We start from the raw sequence: 19411 nt of genomic DNA, 5'->3' as shown, positions 1-19411 counted from the left end.
ATTTTTTCTTACTTTTCTTTACAATTTTAACTACTCATTATTGTTATATTTTGAACTACTACTTTCTAGTGAATAATTTAAACAAAAATTTAAATAATTTTTTTGCAAGTACGATAATATTTTTAAAATTATTATATTTTTAAAAATAATATAATTTTAATATTATTATTATTTTGAGGGCAAATTATAGCAATCCTAAAATCAAAAGTTAATTTTGGAAGCCGAGTAGCTCACTTTTCTTCACTTATTTTTTTTTTATTATTAAAATTTGTCTAAAGATCAATGATGGAGATGCTCTTTTATCAACATTGGCTGTGTCTGCGCTTGAGTTAGACGAAACTTAGTCCCGTATGTTTTTAGAGATGAAATAAAATGAGTTAAAATTAAAGTTAAAAAATTAAATAAAATATTATTAGAATATTTTTTTAATTTGTATTAAAAGTTAAGAAAATTGTAATGATTAGATGAAATGAGATGAGATGAGATGAGATATTTTTTTGAAAAGAAATGAGGGCTTAAGACGCTTGTGATGACAAGTTAAATATAATCTCTTTTGATCTTTTTTCACTGTTAAATTATATCTTATAAACTGGTGATGTCGTCCTAAAATATAAAAAAATAGAAACGCGTTGGACTCGTAAACTGATCAATGCCGTCAACGATTTGGCTAAGTATTTTCCATCAATATTGGACCACATTAAAGTGAATGGAATCTTTCCTTTCTTATAAGCTATTTGCAACGAATGAGTTGACTCATACTTGACTTCATGTAGGTACGTAGTACCGTAGTACAGATGCCGCAACTCCATCCGTAAGCAAGCTGGAAACACACTCTATAAAAAGGCCTTCTTCTTCCACCTCTGAATATACAACTAGCTAGTACTTGATCAATCTTTAGTTGTGATTGTTGATCTGGACGTCGAGAATGGCCGACGACAGAAGGATGTTTTGTCCGGCTATTGGGATAGACCTGGGGACGACGTACTCCTGCGTTGCTGTGTTGCAACATGATAGAGTAGAGACAATAGTTAATGATCAGGGGAATAGAACGACGCCATCGTGTGTCGCATTCACTGATATGCAGCACTTCATCGGTGATGCCGCCAAGAACCAGATCGCCATGAACCCCACCAACTCCGTCTTTGGTAATTTCTCTTTCTTTCTTTTTGAGAAGTTATAAACAACTTTCTAAACAAATTTAATTTTTAAATATAATTATATAATTATTTAAATATCATTTCTATCGTTTTTTCAAAGAAAAGAATATTTAAGATTTTCTACATCTTCTCTGTTGAGACATATTGTTGATCTAGGTAGGATTTTATTAATTTTAATTTTGCAAATGGTTTCTTAGAAGCATTTATATTAATGGCTTACATGAGTACTTTTTTGGTAAGATCAATTGTGAGATTTCAATAAATAAAAAAAAAAAGAAAAGAAATCCAAGCAACAGGCCAGAAGATATATAGCAAGAAAAGATCAGTGCATCATGTTTAGATCAAGAAAGAAGAAAGAAATTAGAAAAAAAAAAAAAAAAGAGAGAGAGAAATATAAAAAATTAATTAAACATATTATCAATTACATAAGATATTCCATTCAAATTTGATATTCTCCCATTAACTTAGGCCCGGTCCTGAATTTAGAAGTGTTTCTTTTGATTTTATTATTATAATTTTTTGAAAATTCTCATATAAAATATAATAAATAATTTAATTCTTTAAATTTTAAAATAATAATAATTTTAAAAAATAATATTTAAATAATATTTTATTTAATTTTTAATTTTTATCTCAACTTATTGTATATCCATACGGCACTTTAATCTATTTCTGCCAACTGTGGCTTTTTTCCATCAAGAAAGATTGGAAGGTTTTATTTGGAGGCTTTCTTCCACTAGTGGCCAGCTACCTATGTTGCCTAGCTAGCGGAAGGGTACGGTTAATAGCTCTGAATATATATATGATAGAGAGTAAGAGCTGGTTTGGAAACTCGAAATATCTTAAAATTTTGTAAATAATAGTATAATTATTAGAATTAAAATATTTTATAGAATTTTAAAAAATAATTGAAAAAAATTTAAATAAAAATATTATAAAGTTAAAAATTTATTCAAATATTTTTTTAATATTTTTTTTAAGTTTGAAAAAGTTATATTTTTTTTAAGTTTGAAAAAGTTATATTAATTTGAAAAAGTTATATTCACTTCTTCCTATATTCCTTTTGATTAATTTTGCAGATTCAAAACGGTTGATCGGTAGGAGATTCAGTGATCCCTTGGTTCAGAGCGATATAAAATCGTGGCCATTCAAGGTCATTGAAGGTTCTGATGACAAGCCTATGATCAGTGTCACTTATAAGAATGAAATCAAGATGTTTTCTGCCGTGGAAATCTCGTCAATGGTGCTACAAAAGATGCGTGTCATTGCAGAGACTTACCTGGAAACGACTGTGAAAAATGCAGTTGTTACCGTCCCCGCTTACTTCAATGAAGCGCAGCGTAAGGCTACAATGGATGCTGGCCGCATTGCAGGCCTAAATGTCATGCGCGTACTCAATGAACCAACAGCCGCCGCCATTGCTTATGGCCTTGACAGGGCGGTACTGGGTAGTATTTGTAAAAGAAATGTGTTGGTCTTTGATTTGGGCGGCGGTACAGCAGATGTCTCAGTTCTTACCATTGAGGGAAAGAAATTTGAAGTGAAAGCTGTTGCCGGAGATACTCACCTTGGAGGTGAGGACTTTGACAACAGAATGGTTAACCATTGTGTAGAAGTATTTAAAAGGAAGCACAAAAAAGACATAAGTGGAAACGCCAAAGCTATGAGAAGGTTGAGAACTGAATGCGAGAGAGCTAAGAGAGTTCTTTCTTCTGCACTTGATACTAATATTTCCGTGGATGCACTGTATGAGGGTATTGATTTTATCTCAAATATCACTCGTTCCAAATTTTCAGAACTCAATATGGATTTCTTCAAGAAGTCTGTTAAACTTGTGGAAAAATGTTTGGTTGATGCTAAGATGGAGAAGAGAAATGTTCATGATGTTGTTCTTACGGGTGGTTCTTCCAGAATACCGAAGGTCCAGCAGCTGTTGCAGGAATTCTTTGACGGCGTGGAGCTCAAAAGGAGCCTGAACTCCGATGAATCAGTGGCTTATGGAGCCGCTGTCCAAGCTGCAATCATGGCTGGTACGAGGAATGAGAGAGTTCAAGACATTGTGCTTGTAGATGTCATTCCTCTATCCCTTGGGGTGGAGACCAACGATGGTACAATGTCTGTTGTGATTCCAAGAAATACCACCAGTCCCACCCATATGGAACGAAACTACACCACGGTCGAGGACAACCAAACTAGTATTTTCTTCTGCGTTTACGAGGGAGAAAGAACAAGAGCTGCGGATAATTATTTGTTGGGAAAATTTACGCTTTCTGGCATTCCTGCTGCACCTAGGGGTAAGATTACGGTCGTTGTCTCCTTTAATATTGACATCAATGGCATCTTGAAGGTTTCTGCTCGGGAGAGCACCACTGGCGTGAGCCAAAAGATCACCATAACCAATGACAAGGCGAGACTACCCATTGAAGAGATTAATAGGATGATCAAGGATGCCGAGAATTTCAAGGTTGAAGATGAAAAGTACAAAGACAAGGCCAAGGCTAAGGGAGCTTTGGAGGATTATGCCTACGACCTGAAAAGTATTGTCAAAGATAAGGAGATTCGTGCCAAGCTTGAGCCCGAAAGTAAGAAGAAGATTGAAGATGCCATTCGCCAGGTGACTCAATGGTTAGAGGGTGTCCAGAGTGCCTCGGCAAATGAGTATAAGGAAAAGCTGAAAGTGACTAAAAAAGTCTGTGATCCCATCATTGTGAAGATCAAACAACATAAGCAATCGAGCAGCTCCTCTCGAAGATAATAGAGCTGACTGTTATGAATGCTAAGAGTCGGTCAAATTGAACTCACTGCTAGTTGCAACGATGTTACCACTTTGTTTGTCCAACCTTTTATTTGTCCAGTTTTATTGCTGGTATGTTTAAATCTTGCACTGTTTGGTATAGTTTGGAACGTTCAAAATTTATGCATGGTTTGTAATTTCTGGTTCTAATTATTGGTGTTGATTTTTGAGGTGTTGATCTTGTGATGCAATGTTGGATTGATGTGAAAAGTGCTCTGATATTGCTGCCTTTTTTCTTTATTTTTTTTTCATTTTTTTATTTTGGAAGGTACATTTGGAATGCGTTAGTTACTTCATGTCTTGCTGAATCTTGAAGGTACATTCTGGTTGTGATGCAAATGACAGTTACTTCATGCCTTGCTGAATCATTTTTATTTTGCTAAATTAAATTTTCTCTACATAAAAAATTGTTGCTTTTGCTTATAATAATGAATGATGTTATAACAATTGGCTGATTTTATTTCTAATAAATAGATCATTACCTTTTAAAACGGTCTTATGGGAAACCTTACTAGTTATCTTGAAAATAAGACTCAGTATTTTTTCAGAATGGGTCCATTAATTAGCTTTTCTAAAACTTCAAAAAAAAAAAAAAAAAACCAAAACAGAAATGAAAAAAAAAAAAAAAAATTCTTGGAGCTCTTTCAAGTGGATCCTTCTATATCAAAATATTTCATCTATATTGTATTCCTGATCAATTAATCCAATAATTAATATTTAAGAGATGTTATGTTTTATAATAGAAGAATATGACCGTTGTTCAAATATATTAGTTGGAAGAATATGACTTGTAAAAAAAAGATCATTAGAAAATTATATCCATTGGAATAGTATGATCATTAGAAAATTAGTATGTACTTTTATAATAACGAATAAATATTCAAATTACAATTAGAACTAAAATAAATGAAAAGATCAAAATCAATATTTTAATAGAATAGTTATAGCTTTGAAGAGTTTGCTATTTGATATTGTTGAAAATTGGTTAACTAAATTTATAAAAGTGAATTTCTTAGTCAAGTTTTGGCCAAACTTTGGTTAGGCAATTACTAATGCTCTAAGGCCCTTCAAATAGCAACGTCCCCAAAAATTATAAAAGCTTTAGGGCTCAATTGATTAGTGCGATGAGATAATTTTAGATGAGTTGAATAAAATACTATTAAAATATTATTTTTTAATATTATTATTATTTTAGAATTTGAAAAAGTTAAATTGTTTATTATGTTTTATATAAAAATTTAGAAAAATTATAATGATGAGATGAGATAAGATAGGTTGAGAGTATTTTTTATATCCAAATCTAAATTAAGATTTAAAATAGGATAAATGTTATAAGTTTATTATAATCATAATGATAGGAAGTCGACTGATTGATGAGAGAGAAAAAAAACAACATTTCTTTCAAAAAAATAAATTATATTAGGTGATGTCATGGTATAATATAAATGTCTCATTTTAAATTTTGGTCTTAGGCCCAGTTTATATACACAAAATTATCTTATTTTATCTCATCTCATTATTATAATTTTTTTAAACTTCCACATAAAATATAATAAATAATTTAAATTTTTTGAATTTCAAAATAAAAATTATATTAAGAATTGAAGTAATAATATTATTGAATGATTAAAACTACTTTCATATTTCTTTTTTAGTTTCCATTCACATAATTTTTGTGAATCCATATTACTTTTTTTCTTCCATTTCTTTCAGTTTTCAAAACCATTCCAAATTTTCCTTTTTTTTTTTTTTTTTGAATCTATTTATTCATTCAATATTTACTTCATTCATTGAATAAATATTTCATTTACAATTACAAATAAAAGGGAAGGATCAGGATTCTATTTTATCATCGATCCAATCACCATTCACATTTTTTTTTCTTATCAATGAATAAATCTCTTTACTTGTATGACTTAGATATCTTGTATTTTTCGAAAAAGCGATTTGGTTGATGAGATTTAGTATGAAATAATATTTTAATAATATTTTATTTAATTTTTAATAAAATATTTTATTTTATCTTTAACTGTATAACCAAATGGGACTTAGACATCAATTTAATGAATTCATATTGAGTTGTCCTTGCCTCCTACTGTTGGAGTGTACAGATTGCAAAAACCGAACACTCTTTATGGAAATAGAAGCAATACATATAGCAGCAAATAAAAATCAGAAAATAAAATTCATTCGATTTGGTTGACAAGAAAAAGTAGAAAAATACATTAGTTAGAGCACCCACATCCATGCCCCAAGCACAATTTTTCTTATAATTTGAGGTTTATTTTAGAGTTTTGATCAAAATACTACATAAATTCCAATCCCTATTTTAGGAAAAATGTTTAAGAAATAAACAGTAGTTTCTCAAATATAGGGAATCATTATTGATCTTCTAAACTATTTTTATCAATATTTTATTCTAGTACATAAAATAAATTTTTCTTCCAATCATCTATATTTGCTCTCATACTCATATTTGTTATAGTTTTAAATAATAATTTTAAAAATAATTTAATTAAATTCAAAAATAAAAAAATTTAATTTTAAAAATATTATTATATCCACAAAAAAATAATTTAAATTTTTGTTTAAAATATTCACTAGAGTAATAGTTTAAAATATAAGAAAAAGTATTTAGTTAAGTTTGTAAATGGAATGGGAGAAAATAAGTAATAAAGAAAGAACAGAGAAATATCATTTTAATAAAATAGATAAATGAGAGAACGAGATATATGAGGTTTTTGAAATATAAGTAAAATTTAGAGAAAAATTTTAGAGAATGTACTTTTTAACTAAATTATAAGAAATTTTTATGGGAAATGAGATATGAATGCTCTTAAGGGGGCAGTACCCCAAACAAAGCAAGAGAAACTGAGAGCATAAGCCCAATCCTCCTCGCAACAATGAATCAATTCGTCAAGAAAAAAGTAATAAAAGAGACAAAGGAAAAGGAGGATAACAACATTATCACCTCGTGCTAATGTATGTTTCGAAGTCGTTGGATTTGGATATCGAAGTATTGGGAAGTAGTTGAAGTATCAAGAATTCTAAAAAAAGATTGAGCTTGAACATTAGGGGCAGGCAGTGGGCCACCCCGTTTGCCCCTGTATGGCCTCCCTAGACGGCTGAGGGCACCTGCACACAAACACTCGGTGTGTAGGTGGACCTCCGAACAGATCTAGGTGTTAGGGGATGGGTTGGGCACAAGCTTGCCTAGAGTTTCCCTCATTCGCCCGACCTAAATTATATACATATATATATATATATATATCTATATATTTAAAAAACATCATCGTTTTATTTTAAGTTTGATTTTTTTGTTCTTAATAAAATGAAGTCGTCTGACATTATGTTTTATTTTAAAAACCCCTCTCCTGGTCTCTCTCTCTCTCTCTCCTCTCTTAGTCTCTCTTCGTCTATTTCGCCACACAGTTGCCGTCGTCCCTAGCCCCACGTATCTCTCTTTGTTGAAGCATTATCTGATAAGGCAGTGAAAGTATCTGATAAGGATAATGCCCAACAATAACCAGATAGAGGTCAAGCTGATAAGGACAAAGTTAAATAACAACCAAATAAAGATAGAGCTTCCTAATCTTTATGTGATTGTATTTGTGTATATTTTGATGTTTTTCAATACTCTATATTCTACTCTATAAATATAATAAAAAAAATACTCTCTCTCGATCAAGGAGAGTTTTTCCAAACAGTACACTTTATTTAAGTGTTCTGTTATGGTACGAGAGCCCTCATAGACTCGCGGTATCTTCTACTATGGCCTTCTCTTGTACATCTTCCTCAATCTCTCCTCCCCCACCTCAGCCACAATCCTTGCATTCTTCCCCTGTCTCTCTCTCTCACCTTGTTACCATCAAACTCATAAAAGACAACTTCCTATTATGGAAGGCTAAGATAATTCCATTCTTCCGTGGTCAGCAACTCCTTGGCTACCTTGATGGTGCTATATCTACCCTACTCCTTTACTACCCAATTCCCTCCCCAACCTTGCCTACCATACATGGTGTCAACAAGACCAACTCATTCTCGACACCCTTCTCTCCTCCCTATATGAAAAATTCTAACTCAAGTACACAATTATAATACTTCCTACGCCTTCTGGACTGCTCTTGAAATTTTTTTTACATCACATTCCTGTGCTCGTATTATCCACTCTCATTTACAACTTGCCACAACCAAGAAAGGAGGTCTTTCCATGGTTGATTATTTTCAATAAATCAAAATTTGCTTACCTTCTCACTCCTGCTAGACAACCTCTTCAAGAGCATGAGGTTTTCTCAGATCTTCTTGTAGGTCTTGGTCCTGACTATGATCCTTTTATCACCTCTGTTACAACTAGAGTTGATCCACTATCATTAGATGAGATTTATGGTCACCTTCTTAGCTATGAACTTCGTCTAGAACAACATTCTTCTCCAGTGGACTTTTCTCAACCCTCCGCCAATATTGCTGCTCATTCTGGTATGCCTCCTCACCAAGGACCATAGTCTTCTTCTTGGTTCACCTCCTACTCTAGAGGGAGAGGACGTGGGCATGGTCGATGCTCCCAGAACTTTAGCGGGCCATCCTCTAGTAGAAAGCCCACCTGTCAAGTCTACCATCACCTAGGCTAACTACACTTTGTTGCTATCACATGTTTGATCTCACATATCGAGCTGACAACGCTGCAAATCCAACTACTCTCCGGGCAACTTGACAGCCATCTCAGGAGTAAGGGTGTAATCGGTCTAATCCAATCAAGTCCGAGGGAGGTCATGGATTGAAAATTTCGATCCATTATTTTTGCTAGACTGGGCCGTTAGCTATCTATCCAGTCGGTCCGATTCGATCCATGAATATTTTTTTCCTCTTTTTTCTTTTTTTGACAAAACAATTAATACAAAAAGTTAATCAAATTAGTAAAATTAAAATTAAGTGATCTCTTCAACATTTTTTATATGGTTAATGAATATTAAATAATTTCATTTTATATAAGATCAATCCTAATCCCTTAGATGAAAATTATATAATTAATTTATACAACCAATATATATAATAATATTGTATATATATATACACACACATTCAATTAGTCTCGGTCTAGTTCGGTCTTGACCGAACCATTCGTTTTGTTTGGATATTAATATTAAATATTAAACATATAATATATTTAAAATATTATATATTATATATATAATATTTGTTTGGATATCTATTTTACTCTATAAATCTAATACAAAAATAATCTCTCTTGATCAAGCAGAGTTTTGCAAACTATACACTTTATTTGAGTGTTACGTTACTCTCTCCCTAGATTCTCGTCTTGGGTAGTGAATGGATGGCCCTTGGTGCTAATTCACCCCCTCGATATCCAAACGGGGGCACCTATCCACGGGGTCGAGGCTAAGGGCACAGGGACCCAACTCTCCACCCTGCCCATCCTTGGGTGGAGTCGGCATCCACCATCTTTGAGGTGCGGGTATCCCTTTTAATTAACATTGATGAGGAAATGTTGCAAAAGAGAAAAAAACTCCAGTGTAAAGAGATCAGATCGCTAACTTCTTTACAAAACTGATTGTTTCTACTCGGTTTCACTTCTTGTGTTCCAAGCTCAACCTACATGCTGTAGCCTGTACCGTTGACCTTGAGGGGAGCTGTTGAAGCATTATCTGATAAGGTAGTGCAGATATCTGATAAGGATAAAGCCCAACAACAACCATATATAGGTTAAGCTATAAGGACAAAGTTCAGCAACAACCAAATAGAGATAGAACTTCCTAATCTTTACGTGATTGTATTTGTTTATATTTTGATGTTTATGAATACTTTGTATTCTATTCTATAAATATAATACAAAAATACTCTCTCTCGAACGAGGAGAGTTTTCCAAACAATACATTTTATTTAATTGTTATGTTACTCTCTACTTAGAAACTCGTCGTGGGCAATGGATGGATGATCTTGGGTGTCAATTCGCACCCAGCATCCAAAAGGGGTCACCTACCCACGGGCGGGCGAGGCTAGGCTCCACAGACCCAACTCTCCCACCCGCCCAAGGAGCAGGCAGCCACAATCTTTGAGGTGCGGGTATCACCGTTAATTAATATTGATGAGGAAAAGTTGCAAAAAAATAAGAACTCCTACGATTTTTTTTCCTTAATATTTTTGTATCTCCCTTTAGCGGTACCAAAATTCTAGAGCCATGCCATACAAACTCTTTAACATGCAAACTTAGAAAAAGCGTTTCTAATCTGGATGTCTTTCAAATTACTATGTAATTACTTATTAAAGCTGATTTTTCCCTCCAGTTTCCTCTCCTAATCTTTTATAGTGCTCAATCCATGAACTTGAATTTTAACACAACTTTCTATTAAAATATTATCACTTTTTAAAGTTAAATCCACTAAAATAAAATAAGATTTTAATATTATTGAATTGTGTAAAAGTTGTATTGGGTTATTTTGTTTTTTTTATAATCATTCTTTTAATTTTCTTGTAGCCAACCCAACGTGCATGCAGGCCGCAGCCAATGTTGACAAGTCAAATGTCTTATCTCTTATGGATCATTTAACTAATTAATTGGTACTCTGCATGTGCGAGCAAAGGATTGTTTCGAAATTGGAAAAAGTTAAAGCTAGTCCATTTCGTGCACCCCTTGGCACGAAATCCTGTAGTGTGAGATATTTGAGTTTTTTAAACGCTGTTGGCAAAGAAAGATATCTTTCTTTGTGGATGTTAATCTTTTGAATTCGATCCTAATATCTTTTGAAAATAGGAGAATGGAAGGAAAAAAGAAGGAGGCAACCAGAAAAGAAAATAAATAGATAATTTAAAAGAGAAATAGAAACAAGTTAATAATCTATTCATTAATAGTTTCACCCTTTCTTGTTCTTTGTCTGTGAGCAAAAGTTGAATGCATAATTACCTAAAACCTTTATCCAAAAAAAAAAAAACAGATCACACCTGAACAGATCATTAAATATGCTCTTTCGTTACATCAGACCTTCAAGGCAATTAAAGCTGTAGATTAGAGCAGTTTCAAGAAGTTGTCAAATGGCAGTTACCTCTACAAGGTATGACAAAACTCAATGTGGATGGGGCTATCTTTCATGCTGAGGGTAATGCAGGGGTAGGTCTCATCTTAAGAGATTGGGAAGGGAAAGTGTTAATGGCAGTAAGCAAGAAAGAAGCTGTAGTGATGGAACCCCTAGAGATTGAGCTCATTGCAATATTGAGAGGATTGCAATTCTGCATCCCTCTTGACCTTCTCTCTTTATGCATTGAAACTAATTCACTACTTCTAGTTCAAGAAATAAGTAATCCTACTAATTCGAACTCCATTTATGGGAATGTAGTAACAAATATTCAGCACCTCAAGAGTAGATTTCAGAGCTGTTCAATTGTTCACATCAATAGGGAAGCCAATCAAGCTGCACACAAGCTAGCAAGATTTTCTAGAAATGTTATTTCAACTAATGTTTGATGGGATTCTGTTCCCAGCTGTGTTCAACAAGTCCTATGGACTGATTTACATCTGTAATATCTTTTTGCAGTTAATGAGAAGTGAGTTTCCATTTCAAAAAAAAATTGTTATAAGTAAAAAAGGGAAGAGGAAGTGAGAGCACTTTTTACAAAGTCTTGTTTGGTGGGCAACACCTATTCGATCTCGTGACTCTCAAAGTTCTTAAAACTTTGATATTTGAAAAATCATTTTAAGAAGATTGTTTATTTTGGGTTAGATTTACTTAAATGACATATGTTATTGCTAAAAGTTTGCACAACTAACCAAAACGGAAAAAGAGTGATTCCCAATTCACGATAATGATTCAGGGCATCGATACAGTGCTTTTCGCATTCATTTATGAAATAAACAATAAATAAGTAAATAAAAGATAAATAAAAAAAGACACAAAAATTTACATGACTCGACAAAAAAGACTACGTCCAAAGGTTGTTTTGGGAGGAAATCCATTATAATAGGTGATGTAACAATCTCTCATGATTTCGCATATCTATCAATACAAATGGATAAATTTTCAGAGGTTGAAGATGGTGCGTCTCTTGAAAGAAGATCTTTTAGAGTCATTGTATATGGTGGAGTCTGGGCGTTGAGACCCTATCTAGATTTGTGGAGATCTCCTCCTTATATAGAGATATATTTCCTTCTTTTGAGTGATTGAGTCCTACTTGTCTTATGAAGCCATTTCCTCCTAAGACTCTGAGTCAACTTCTTTCAATTTATCTATTCATTGTCTTATCTTTTATCTTTATCTCTTTTTTTTATTATTAGTGATATGCTTATTTAGTTAACCCTATTTAAAATAAAATAAAATAAACTAGTGGAGTGCATGGCTTGCATTGTGCGCGTGAGAGATGCACTATGCACGCCATGCACAACGGACATAAGGGTGCACGTTGGCGTGCACCTAATGGTTTCATGTGCATGGCTTGCTACTCACTATCTCCGTGCACGGCTTGCTGCTCGCCACCTCCGTGTGGAGCTAACAAAGGAAATAGAGTAAAAAAAAAAGGATGGTGCCAGGAGCTAACAAAGGGAAGAGGGTAATGCCCACCCCACCTGCTTCTTGTCGAAAGTGTGGAAAAATCCACGATGGAGAATTCGGATTTGGGTTGGGGACATGCTTCAAATGTGGAAAACCTAGCCATATGGTTTGGGACTACCCTTAGAATACTCAAGGAGGTAGAAATTCCTCTAACCGAATTAACAAACAAACTAAATCAGAGACCCACCTGCTGAGGCTCACGTTTATGCCGTTACTTTTAGAGAAATAGATGACGAAGCATCAAGAATGGACATGATCGAAGTCATTACTGGTATTTTCCCTAAAATGACCTTTTTTTTTATAGGAATTAATCCTTGATTTAGCTATTGAGTATATGGTAGTTGATTACACTATAGGTAATGTCACACTATACGGATGTACAATGTTTTCCTTATTTGACTCTGGCACAACGAGGTCCTTCGCGTCAGTGGCACTTGCACAAGCGTGTAACCTACTGACATAATCACTACCTCCAACCATAGTAGTTACGATTCCCAATGGAAGTATAATCACTTGTACTTGAATCATTAGAGATTGTCCTCTAAGTCTAGAAGGAAGGATAATGGAAGCATAACTTATTATCTTCAGTCTAATGTTTTGTATTAGGAATGGATTGGTTATCTAAGCATTGCGCCAAGATAAATTACCGGAGGAAGGAGATCATATTCAATTCATCTATTCACTGGCAGGCTGTCAAACGCATACTATGTTACCTCAAACACACCATCCACCATGGTCTCCTTCTTAGGCGCTCACATTCAGCCCAACTCATGGGATTCTTGGATGTGGTTTGAGTTAGCTGCTCTGATGACAGAAGGTCCACTAATGGCTTTTGTGTATTCTTGGGTCCTAACCTTCTCTCTTAGAGTCTTAAGAAACAACACACGGTGGCATGCTCGTTTACTGAAGTTGTGTATCGCGCTCTTGCTAATTTCACTGCTGAATTGGTTTGGTTTCAATCCTTACTTTGTGGGCTTGGATTTGACATTGATAAGCCACCGATATTGTGGTGTGACAACATCGGTGCCACCTACCTCTATGTCAATCTTGTCTTTCACGCCCGTACTAAGCATATAGAATTCGACTTCCATTTTGTTAGAGATAAAGCGTCCTCTTGAAATCTTGATGTTCGGTTCTTATCGAGTAAGGATTAGATCGCTGACCTCTTTGCAAAACCAATTGTTTCTACTCGGTTTCACTTCCTGCATTCCAAGCTCAACCCACATGTTGTAGCCTATACCATTGACCTTGAGGGAGCTGTTGATCTAATAAGGTAGTGCAAGTATTTGATAAGGATAAAGCCCAGCAACAACCATATATAGGTTAAGCTATAAGGACAAAGTTCAGCAACAACCAAATACAGATAGAGCTTCCTAATCTTTACGTGATTGTATTTGTGTATATTTTGATGTTTATGAATACTCTGTATTCTACTCTCTAAATATAATTCAAAAATACCCTCTCTTGATCAAGGAGAGTTTTCGAAACAATACATTTTATTTAATTGTTCTATTTCTCTCTCCTTAGAAGCTTGTCCTGGGCAATGGATGGATGGTCTTGAGGGTCAATTCGCCCTCCCTCCCCCCCAATATGGTACAATGTCTGTTGTGATTCCAAGAAATACCACCAGTCCCACCAATATGGAACGAAACTACACAACGGTCGACGACAACCTAACTAGTATTTTGTTCTGTGTTTACCAGGGAGAAAGAACAAGAGCTGCGGATAATTATTTGTTGGGAAAATTTACGCTTTCTGGCATTCCTGCTGCACCCAGGGGTGATGTTACGATCGTTGTCTCCTTTAATATTGACATCAATGGCATCTTGAAGGTTTCTGCTCGGGAGAAAACTTCTGGCGTGAGCGACAGGATCACTATCACCAACGACATGAGGGCGAGAGTGACCGAGGAAGAGATTAATAGGATGATCAAGGATGCAGAGATTTTCAAGGCTGAAGATGATAAATACAAAGAGAAAGCCAAGGCTAAGGTAATTTTAGAGGGCTATGCCTATGAGATGAAAAATGCTGTGGAGGATGAAAATATTAGTTGCATGCTTGAGCCTGCATTTAAGAAGAAGATTGAAGATGCCATTATCCATTTGACTCGGTGGTTAGACTACGTTCAGCTTTCGGAGGCAGACGAAAACTTGATCAAGAAAAATCTGAAAGAGATTAAACAATACTACGATCCCTTCATTGCAAAGATCAAACAAAACTTTGATATCGACGCCAATGGCATCTTGGAGGTTTCTTCTCGTGAGAAAACCTCCGGCGTGAGCGACAGGATCACTATCACCAAGGACATGAGGGCGAGAGTGACCGAGGAAGAGATCGATAGGGTGATCAAGGATGCAGAGATTTTCAAGGCTGAAGATGATAAATACAAAGAGAAAGCCAAGGCTGTGGGAATTTTGGAGGGCTATGCCTCCGAGATGAAAAATGCTGTGGAGGATGAAAAGATTCGTTCCAAGCTTGAGCCTGCATTTGAGAAGCAGATTGAAGATGCCATTATCCATTTGACTCGGTGGTTAGACTACGTTCAGCTTTCGGAGGCAGACGAAAACTTGATCAAGCAAAATCTGAAAGAGATTAAACAATACTACGATCCCTTCATTGCAAAGATCAAACAACATAAACAATCGAGCAGCTCCAGTTGATCAAGTTAGAGATGACTGCTATATATGTAGTCGATCTGCCGAATGGAACTCGTACTAAAGTTGCAACGATATAATTAATATGTTACCACTTTGTGTGTCGGACCTTTTAATTGTACTAGTTTTAATATTGTTAGTGTGTTTAAATTTGCAGTAGTACTGTTCGATCGTTATATGTTACAACATTTGACATTTATGGTGTGAAATTTCTGGTTGTTGTTATATATATGTTGGTGTTGATATGAGAGGGGAGTGGTTTGGATTCAGAGACGAGTTGAGATGGGTTAAGATGATTTGTCAATAGTAGAATAAAAATTAAATTATTTATTATATTTTGTGTGGAAATTTGAGAAAGTTGTTTTTAGATTTGAAAAAAATTGAATTGTTTATTATATTTTGTATGCGAATTTGAAAAGGTTGTAATGATGAGATGAAATGAGATGAATCGAGATAAGTTGAGGTGGATTTTGAATGCAAACGAGACCAGTGTACTACTCGGGCCCAAGGCCCAAGCTCACAAAAGAATTTCAGTTTATGAAGACCCAAGAAAACGGCGTCGTTGGTGAGTTTTTCTTTTGTCCCTTTGCAGTTTTTTTTTTCAAAAATGCTAGGGACAACTGTCCTTGCGTTCCCGCCGCAAAACCGACTACCACGTCAGCAGATAGTATAAAAAAAAGAAAAGAAGCTGGAAACATCCCATACGCGGAAAGAAGGAAAATCAAAACAAAATCACAAAGAAGACTTGTCTCGTTATTGATTATCACAGGTAAATCAATTCTCCCTCTGCTGTCTCCAATACAGAATTTATAGGGTTCCAGTCCCCCTCTCAATCGTTACAGTAACGTTCCCACACTTGCTCCTATGTATGTATGTATGCATGCATTTTTTGTGCTGTCGATATATACAATCATTTTTCAATCTCCTTTTTGGATGAATACAAATTTTCTTCTTGTTTTGGACAATTTTTTATGTTTGGAGCTTCACTTTTTAAGTTTTGGTTGGTGGAAGAATTCTGCTTGTTGTAGTTGATTGATTTATTTCTAAACATCATGCTCTCCTCTCTGTTTTGGTTTTTTTTTTTCCATACTTTAATTTTTTTTCAGTTTTTGTTCTAACTTTGGCTATATTCAAGTATGATTTCAAAGCTTAAAAATCTGTCATTAAATCTAGGATAATTGTGTTGTGTCATTTATGCGAAAAAGAGAAAGAAACCGAGTTTTATCATATGCAATCTAGAGTGGTTCTCGGCCTGCCATGGCTTGAGGCTGGCGGTGGTGGCAGTTGAAGGGAAAGAGAAAATGAGAGAGTGGGGAGAAGAAAAGAAAAATATGAAGAATGAGAGAGAGAGAGAGAGAGAGAGTGAGTGAGTGAGTGTCTAAAACTAGAGAAAACTGATAAGGAAGAGGGCTCGTCGATGGTTGGGGAAAGAGAAAATGAGAGAGTGGGTTGAAGAAAAAAAATCTGTAGGAGAGAATGAGCGAACGAGTGAACAAAATAATAAAGAGAGAGAGAGGGGGGAACGGAATGATAGAGTGGAAAAAAATAAAATTTTTTATGCAACCGGTTATGCAAGGGTTACCCTAGCCGGTTACAAGTAGAGTTTTTTTTTTCTTTCCCCGTTACCCCTCACCCACGCCCAGAATTCTTTTTTTCTTCTTCTTCCTCTATCGGTTTCTTCAACCGAAAACAATTCCACTCTAGTAACTGCCCCCCCCCCCACCCATGTACCCACTCTACGGTTCTTCTCACATCAAATTTCTCTCAATCGACCGTACTCTCTCTCTAAGTGCAGATCATTTCCCCTCTCCCTCGTTCACAAAAGTGTTGTGATGGTGGGTGATTATGATTGTGCGGCAACTTATGGTTGTTCAAATTTTTTTTGTGCCATTGAGTTCTCCTCACCAGAAGTGTTGAATGGAGGAAATATTTTCCTTCATCCACTCTCTGTTCTTACGCACACACTCCGGTTTCTCTCCCTCTTCCATGAAATTTTTGTGACTTTTGTGTGTGTAGTCCGTGGGTCCTCTTGAATCGGTATCACCGTCAAGCACCATCATCAGAACTGCTGGTTGAAAGCTGGTAAGCCACTTTCCATTTCCGTTTCTCTTTAAGTTTCGAGTCTCATTTTCTCCTAGATTCAGATTTTAAATTGCACATTCTAACCATTACCCACTCGAACCTTCTTGCACTCTCTTTTTTCTGCCTCACGCACACATGGATTCTCGCATTCTATTTGTTCTCATCATTACGTCTCATTTATTCCCACTCGCTCTAAAAATCCAGATTCATCGACTTGTTTAGTATTGCTACCGTGATCAGTAGAAAGTGGTATTGCCCAAGCTCGTTTCGAAGTGTGGCATGTCAAGATAGAATATAAATAATAAAATTCACATATTTCCATCAGTTTAAACTTTTGGTACAAGTGGTGATTTCACAAATCCACATTTTTCCATCAGCTTAAACTTTTGAAAAAAATGATGATTTCAAATGGTATCAGAGCAGAAGTCTTAAGTCCGAACCCTGACTCTACACTCTATTCCATTTAATTAAATATTTCACGTGTTGGGCTACTCATTGAGAGAGGGTCTGGCCTTCACGTGAGGTGGAGTATTAAGATATAAAATAAATAATAAAATCCACATATTCCTATTAGTTTAAACTTTTGGGACAAGTGGTGATTTTACTCGGCAAGGTAATGTCACGTTCAATATTAGTCGCTGTCATACATGATCCAGTGCTTGAATTATTCTAACGTCACTATTTTATATCATAGGGCAGCACTAAGGCCCCCAAACAGTGTTGTTTTCGCTCTTTAATTTCACAAGTCACACTTACGAACTTAGATAAGATATTCAAAATTTTAAGTTTCTTGTTGACTTTGTTACGTGGGGTGTTTTTATGAATTATGGTTGCTGGATGGTTTTGTTAATGAATGAAGTGATGTGAGCGTTTGAGGTACTTAGGTACTTGGTGGATTGTTCTGGGTTTGAGTGATATTTGCTTGTGTTGGTTGGGTTGATGAGCATGGTGTTTTAGGGTGAGACGTGGGGCTGGCCAAGTTTTTATATAACTGTTATTTGGATTGATCATGATAGTTTGGATGTATTGGTGTTGGTGCTAATTTGTTTGAGTTTAAGGAGATTGTCGAAAGTTGTTATGTGTGTGATAAGAAATGATGGAAGTTGCTGGAAATTTTTAACTGGGTTATGTTTGAATGGTAGAATCTGTAAATGGTTTTGTGTTCTGTTATGTGGCTGGTTGGGAGGAATGGTTGGCTGTTTGGGGCATTATGTGACTAGTTTGTCGTGTTGTTGTGGAGTGGATTATTATTAAGTTGTACAAATTGTTAAGTGACAGTTGGGTGGAGATTACTTGGTGGTGCTGGAGTGAAAATATTGATGGTTTGAAGAGGGCCTATCCAGATTCACCTTATAGAGGACTCTAGATTAAAAAGGGGCTGGTTTGGGGATTTATCAAATAAGCTTAGTGGTATACTTGTTTGGGTTATTAATTGTGTAGTAAATGTTTATTGTTTTAGGTTGTGATACTGTTAGAAGTCGGACCCAAGGCATATCTTATACACAGCAAGAGTCAGGTAAGCGGGGTTCTTATACTAGTCTTTGCATAAATGAAATGAAATGAAATTTATTTTGAAAATATGCATGCTTGTTTTGAAAAGAAATCTAAAAACAACCTCAGATATTCATTCTGCATATATGCATGAAATCTATATAAGAGAAAGTATTTTCTATCATGACTGGTGTAGACATGAGCTTATTTTTAGCATTCTGTTTCTAAACTGAGAAAAAGAGCGAATATGAGATCTAAAAGTTTTGCTTTGATTAAATGAAGTTGCTTTGATTCTGTTATTTTGAACATGTAAAATGATTTAAAGCTTTTCAGTACTCTGCTCTGATATGATGTGTCATCTGAAAACCTTGGCATAGATTTCTGATTCTGTATTTGAATATGAGTTGTTTTCGATGTTGCTTCTGTTTGGTCTCTTCTGTTAAGGCCCCGCCATGGGTATAATAGTGGCATACAGCCCCGCCATGGGTATAATGGTGGTTTATAACCCTCCCACGAGGATTAAACATGATATATGTCCCGATATAATGCTCCTATATGTTACGAAGATAAGGTTTCAAGCTGTGATATGCCAAGGGATTTTGAAATAGGAAAGTTTTATGAAAGTTTCACTCCGACTTTTTAATAACATGTTTTTTATTATGCATTCTGAAAACA

The 19411-nt window shown here is 35.1% G+C and overlaps 1 protein-coding gene, 1 long non-coding RNA gene and 1 other non-coding gene across 4 annotated transcripts in view; all 3 read left to right on the top strand.

The window, feature by feature from the left end:
* Nucleotides 1-15710, top strand: part of LOC121258529 — a 47649-nt gene extending 31939 nt beyond the window's left edge. The window contains exon 3 of the long non-coding RNA XR_005939418.1: nucleotides 15654-15710. This is a non-coding gene — a long non-coding RNA (uncharacterized LOC121258529). The remainder of the gene's footprint in view (nucleotides 1-15653) is intronic.
* LOC121258527 (heat shock cognate 70 kDa protein-like) lies at nucleotides 809-15411 on the top strand. Of its 2 annotated transcripts, XM_041160063.1 has the most exons (3): nucleotides 809-1145; nucleotides 2237-3265; nucleotides 14103-15411. In XM_041160063.1, exons 1-3 carry the CDS (start codon nucleotides 926-928, stop codon nucleotides 15167-15169), a joined length of 2316 nt encoding a protein of 771 aa, XP_041015997.1. In that variant the 5' UTR covers nucleotides 809-925; the 3' UTR covers nucleotides 15170-15411. The 2 variants fall into 2 exon arrangements, with proteins under 2 accessions (XP_041015997.1, XP_041015998.1); XM_041160064.1 differs by lacking the exon at nucleotides 14103-15411 and having other exon boundaries at nucleotides 2237-4179.
* LOC121258933 lies at nucleotides 8221-8358 on the top strand. Its single transcript, XR_005939484.1, has one exon. It is a non-coding gene; the product is annotated as a small nucleolar RNA Z247 (small nucleolar RNA).
* Nucleotides 15711-19411: the final 3701 nt, after the last annotated feature.

The sequence above is a fragment of the Juglans microcarpa x Juglans regia genome, chromosome 3S (assembly GCF_004785595.1).
Source record: "Juglans microcarpa x Juglans regia isolate MS1-56 chromosome 3S, Jm3101_v1.0, whole genome shotgun sequence".
Classification (NCBI taxonomy): Eukaryota; Viridiplantae; Streptophyta; class Magnoliopsida; order Fagales; family Juglandaceae; genus Juglans; species Juglans microcarpa x Juglans regia.
This window is presented reverse-complemented; position numbering and strand designations above follow the sequence as displayed.

Excerpts from the sequence above, each read along its gene's own strand:
- LOC121258527 (XM_041160063.1), top strand. The coding sequence starts at position 926 with ATGGCCGACGACAGAAGGATGTTTTGTCCGGCTATTGGGATAGACCTG. Across the intron at positions 1,146-2,236 it reads CCCCACCAACTCCGTCTTTG|ATTCAAAACGGTTGATCGGT; the intron begins GTAATTTCTCTT and ends TTAATTTTGCAG. Across the intron at positions 3,266-14,102 it reads TGGGGTGGAGACCAACGATG|GTACAATGTCTGTTGTGATT; the intron begins GTACAATGTCTG and ends CCCCCCAATATG.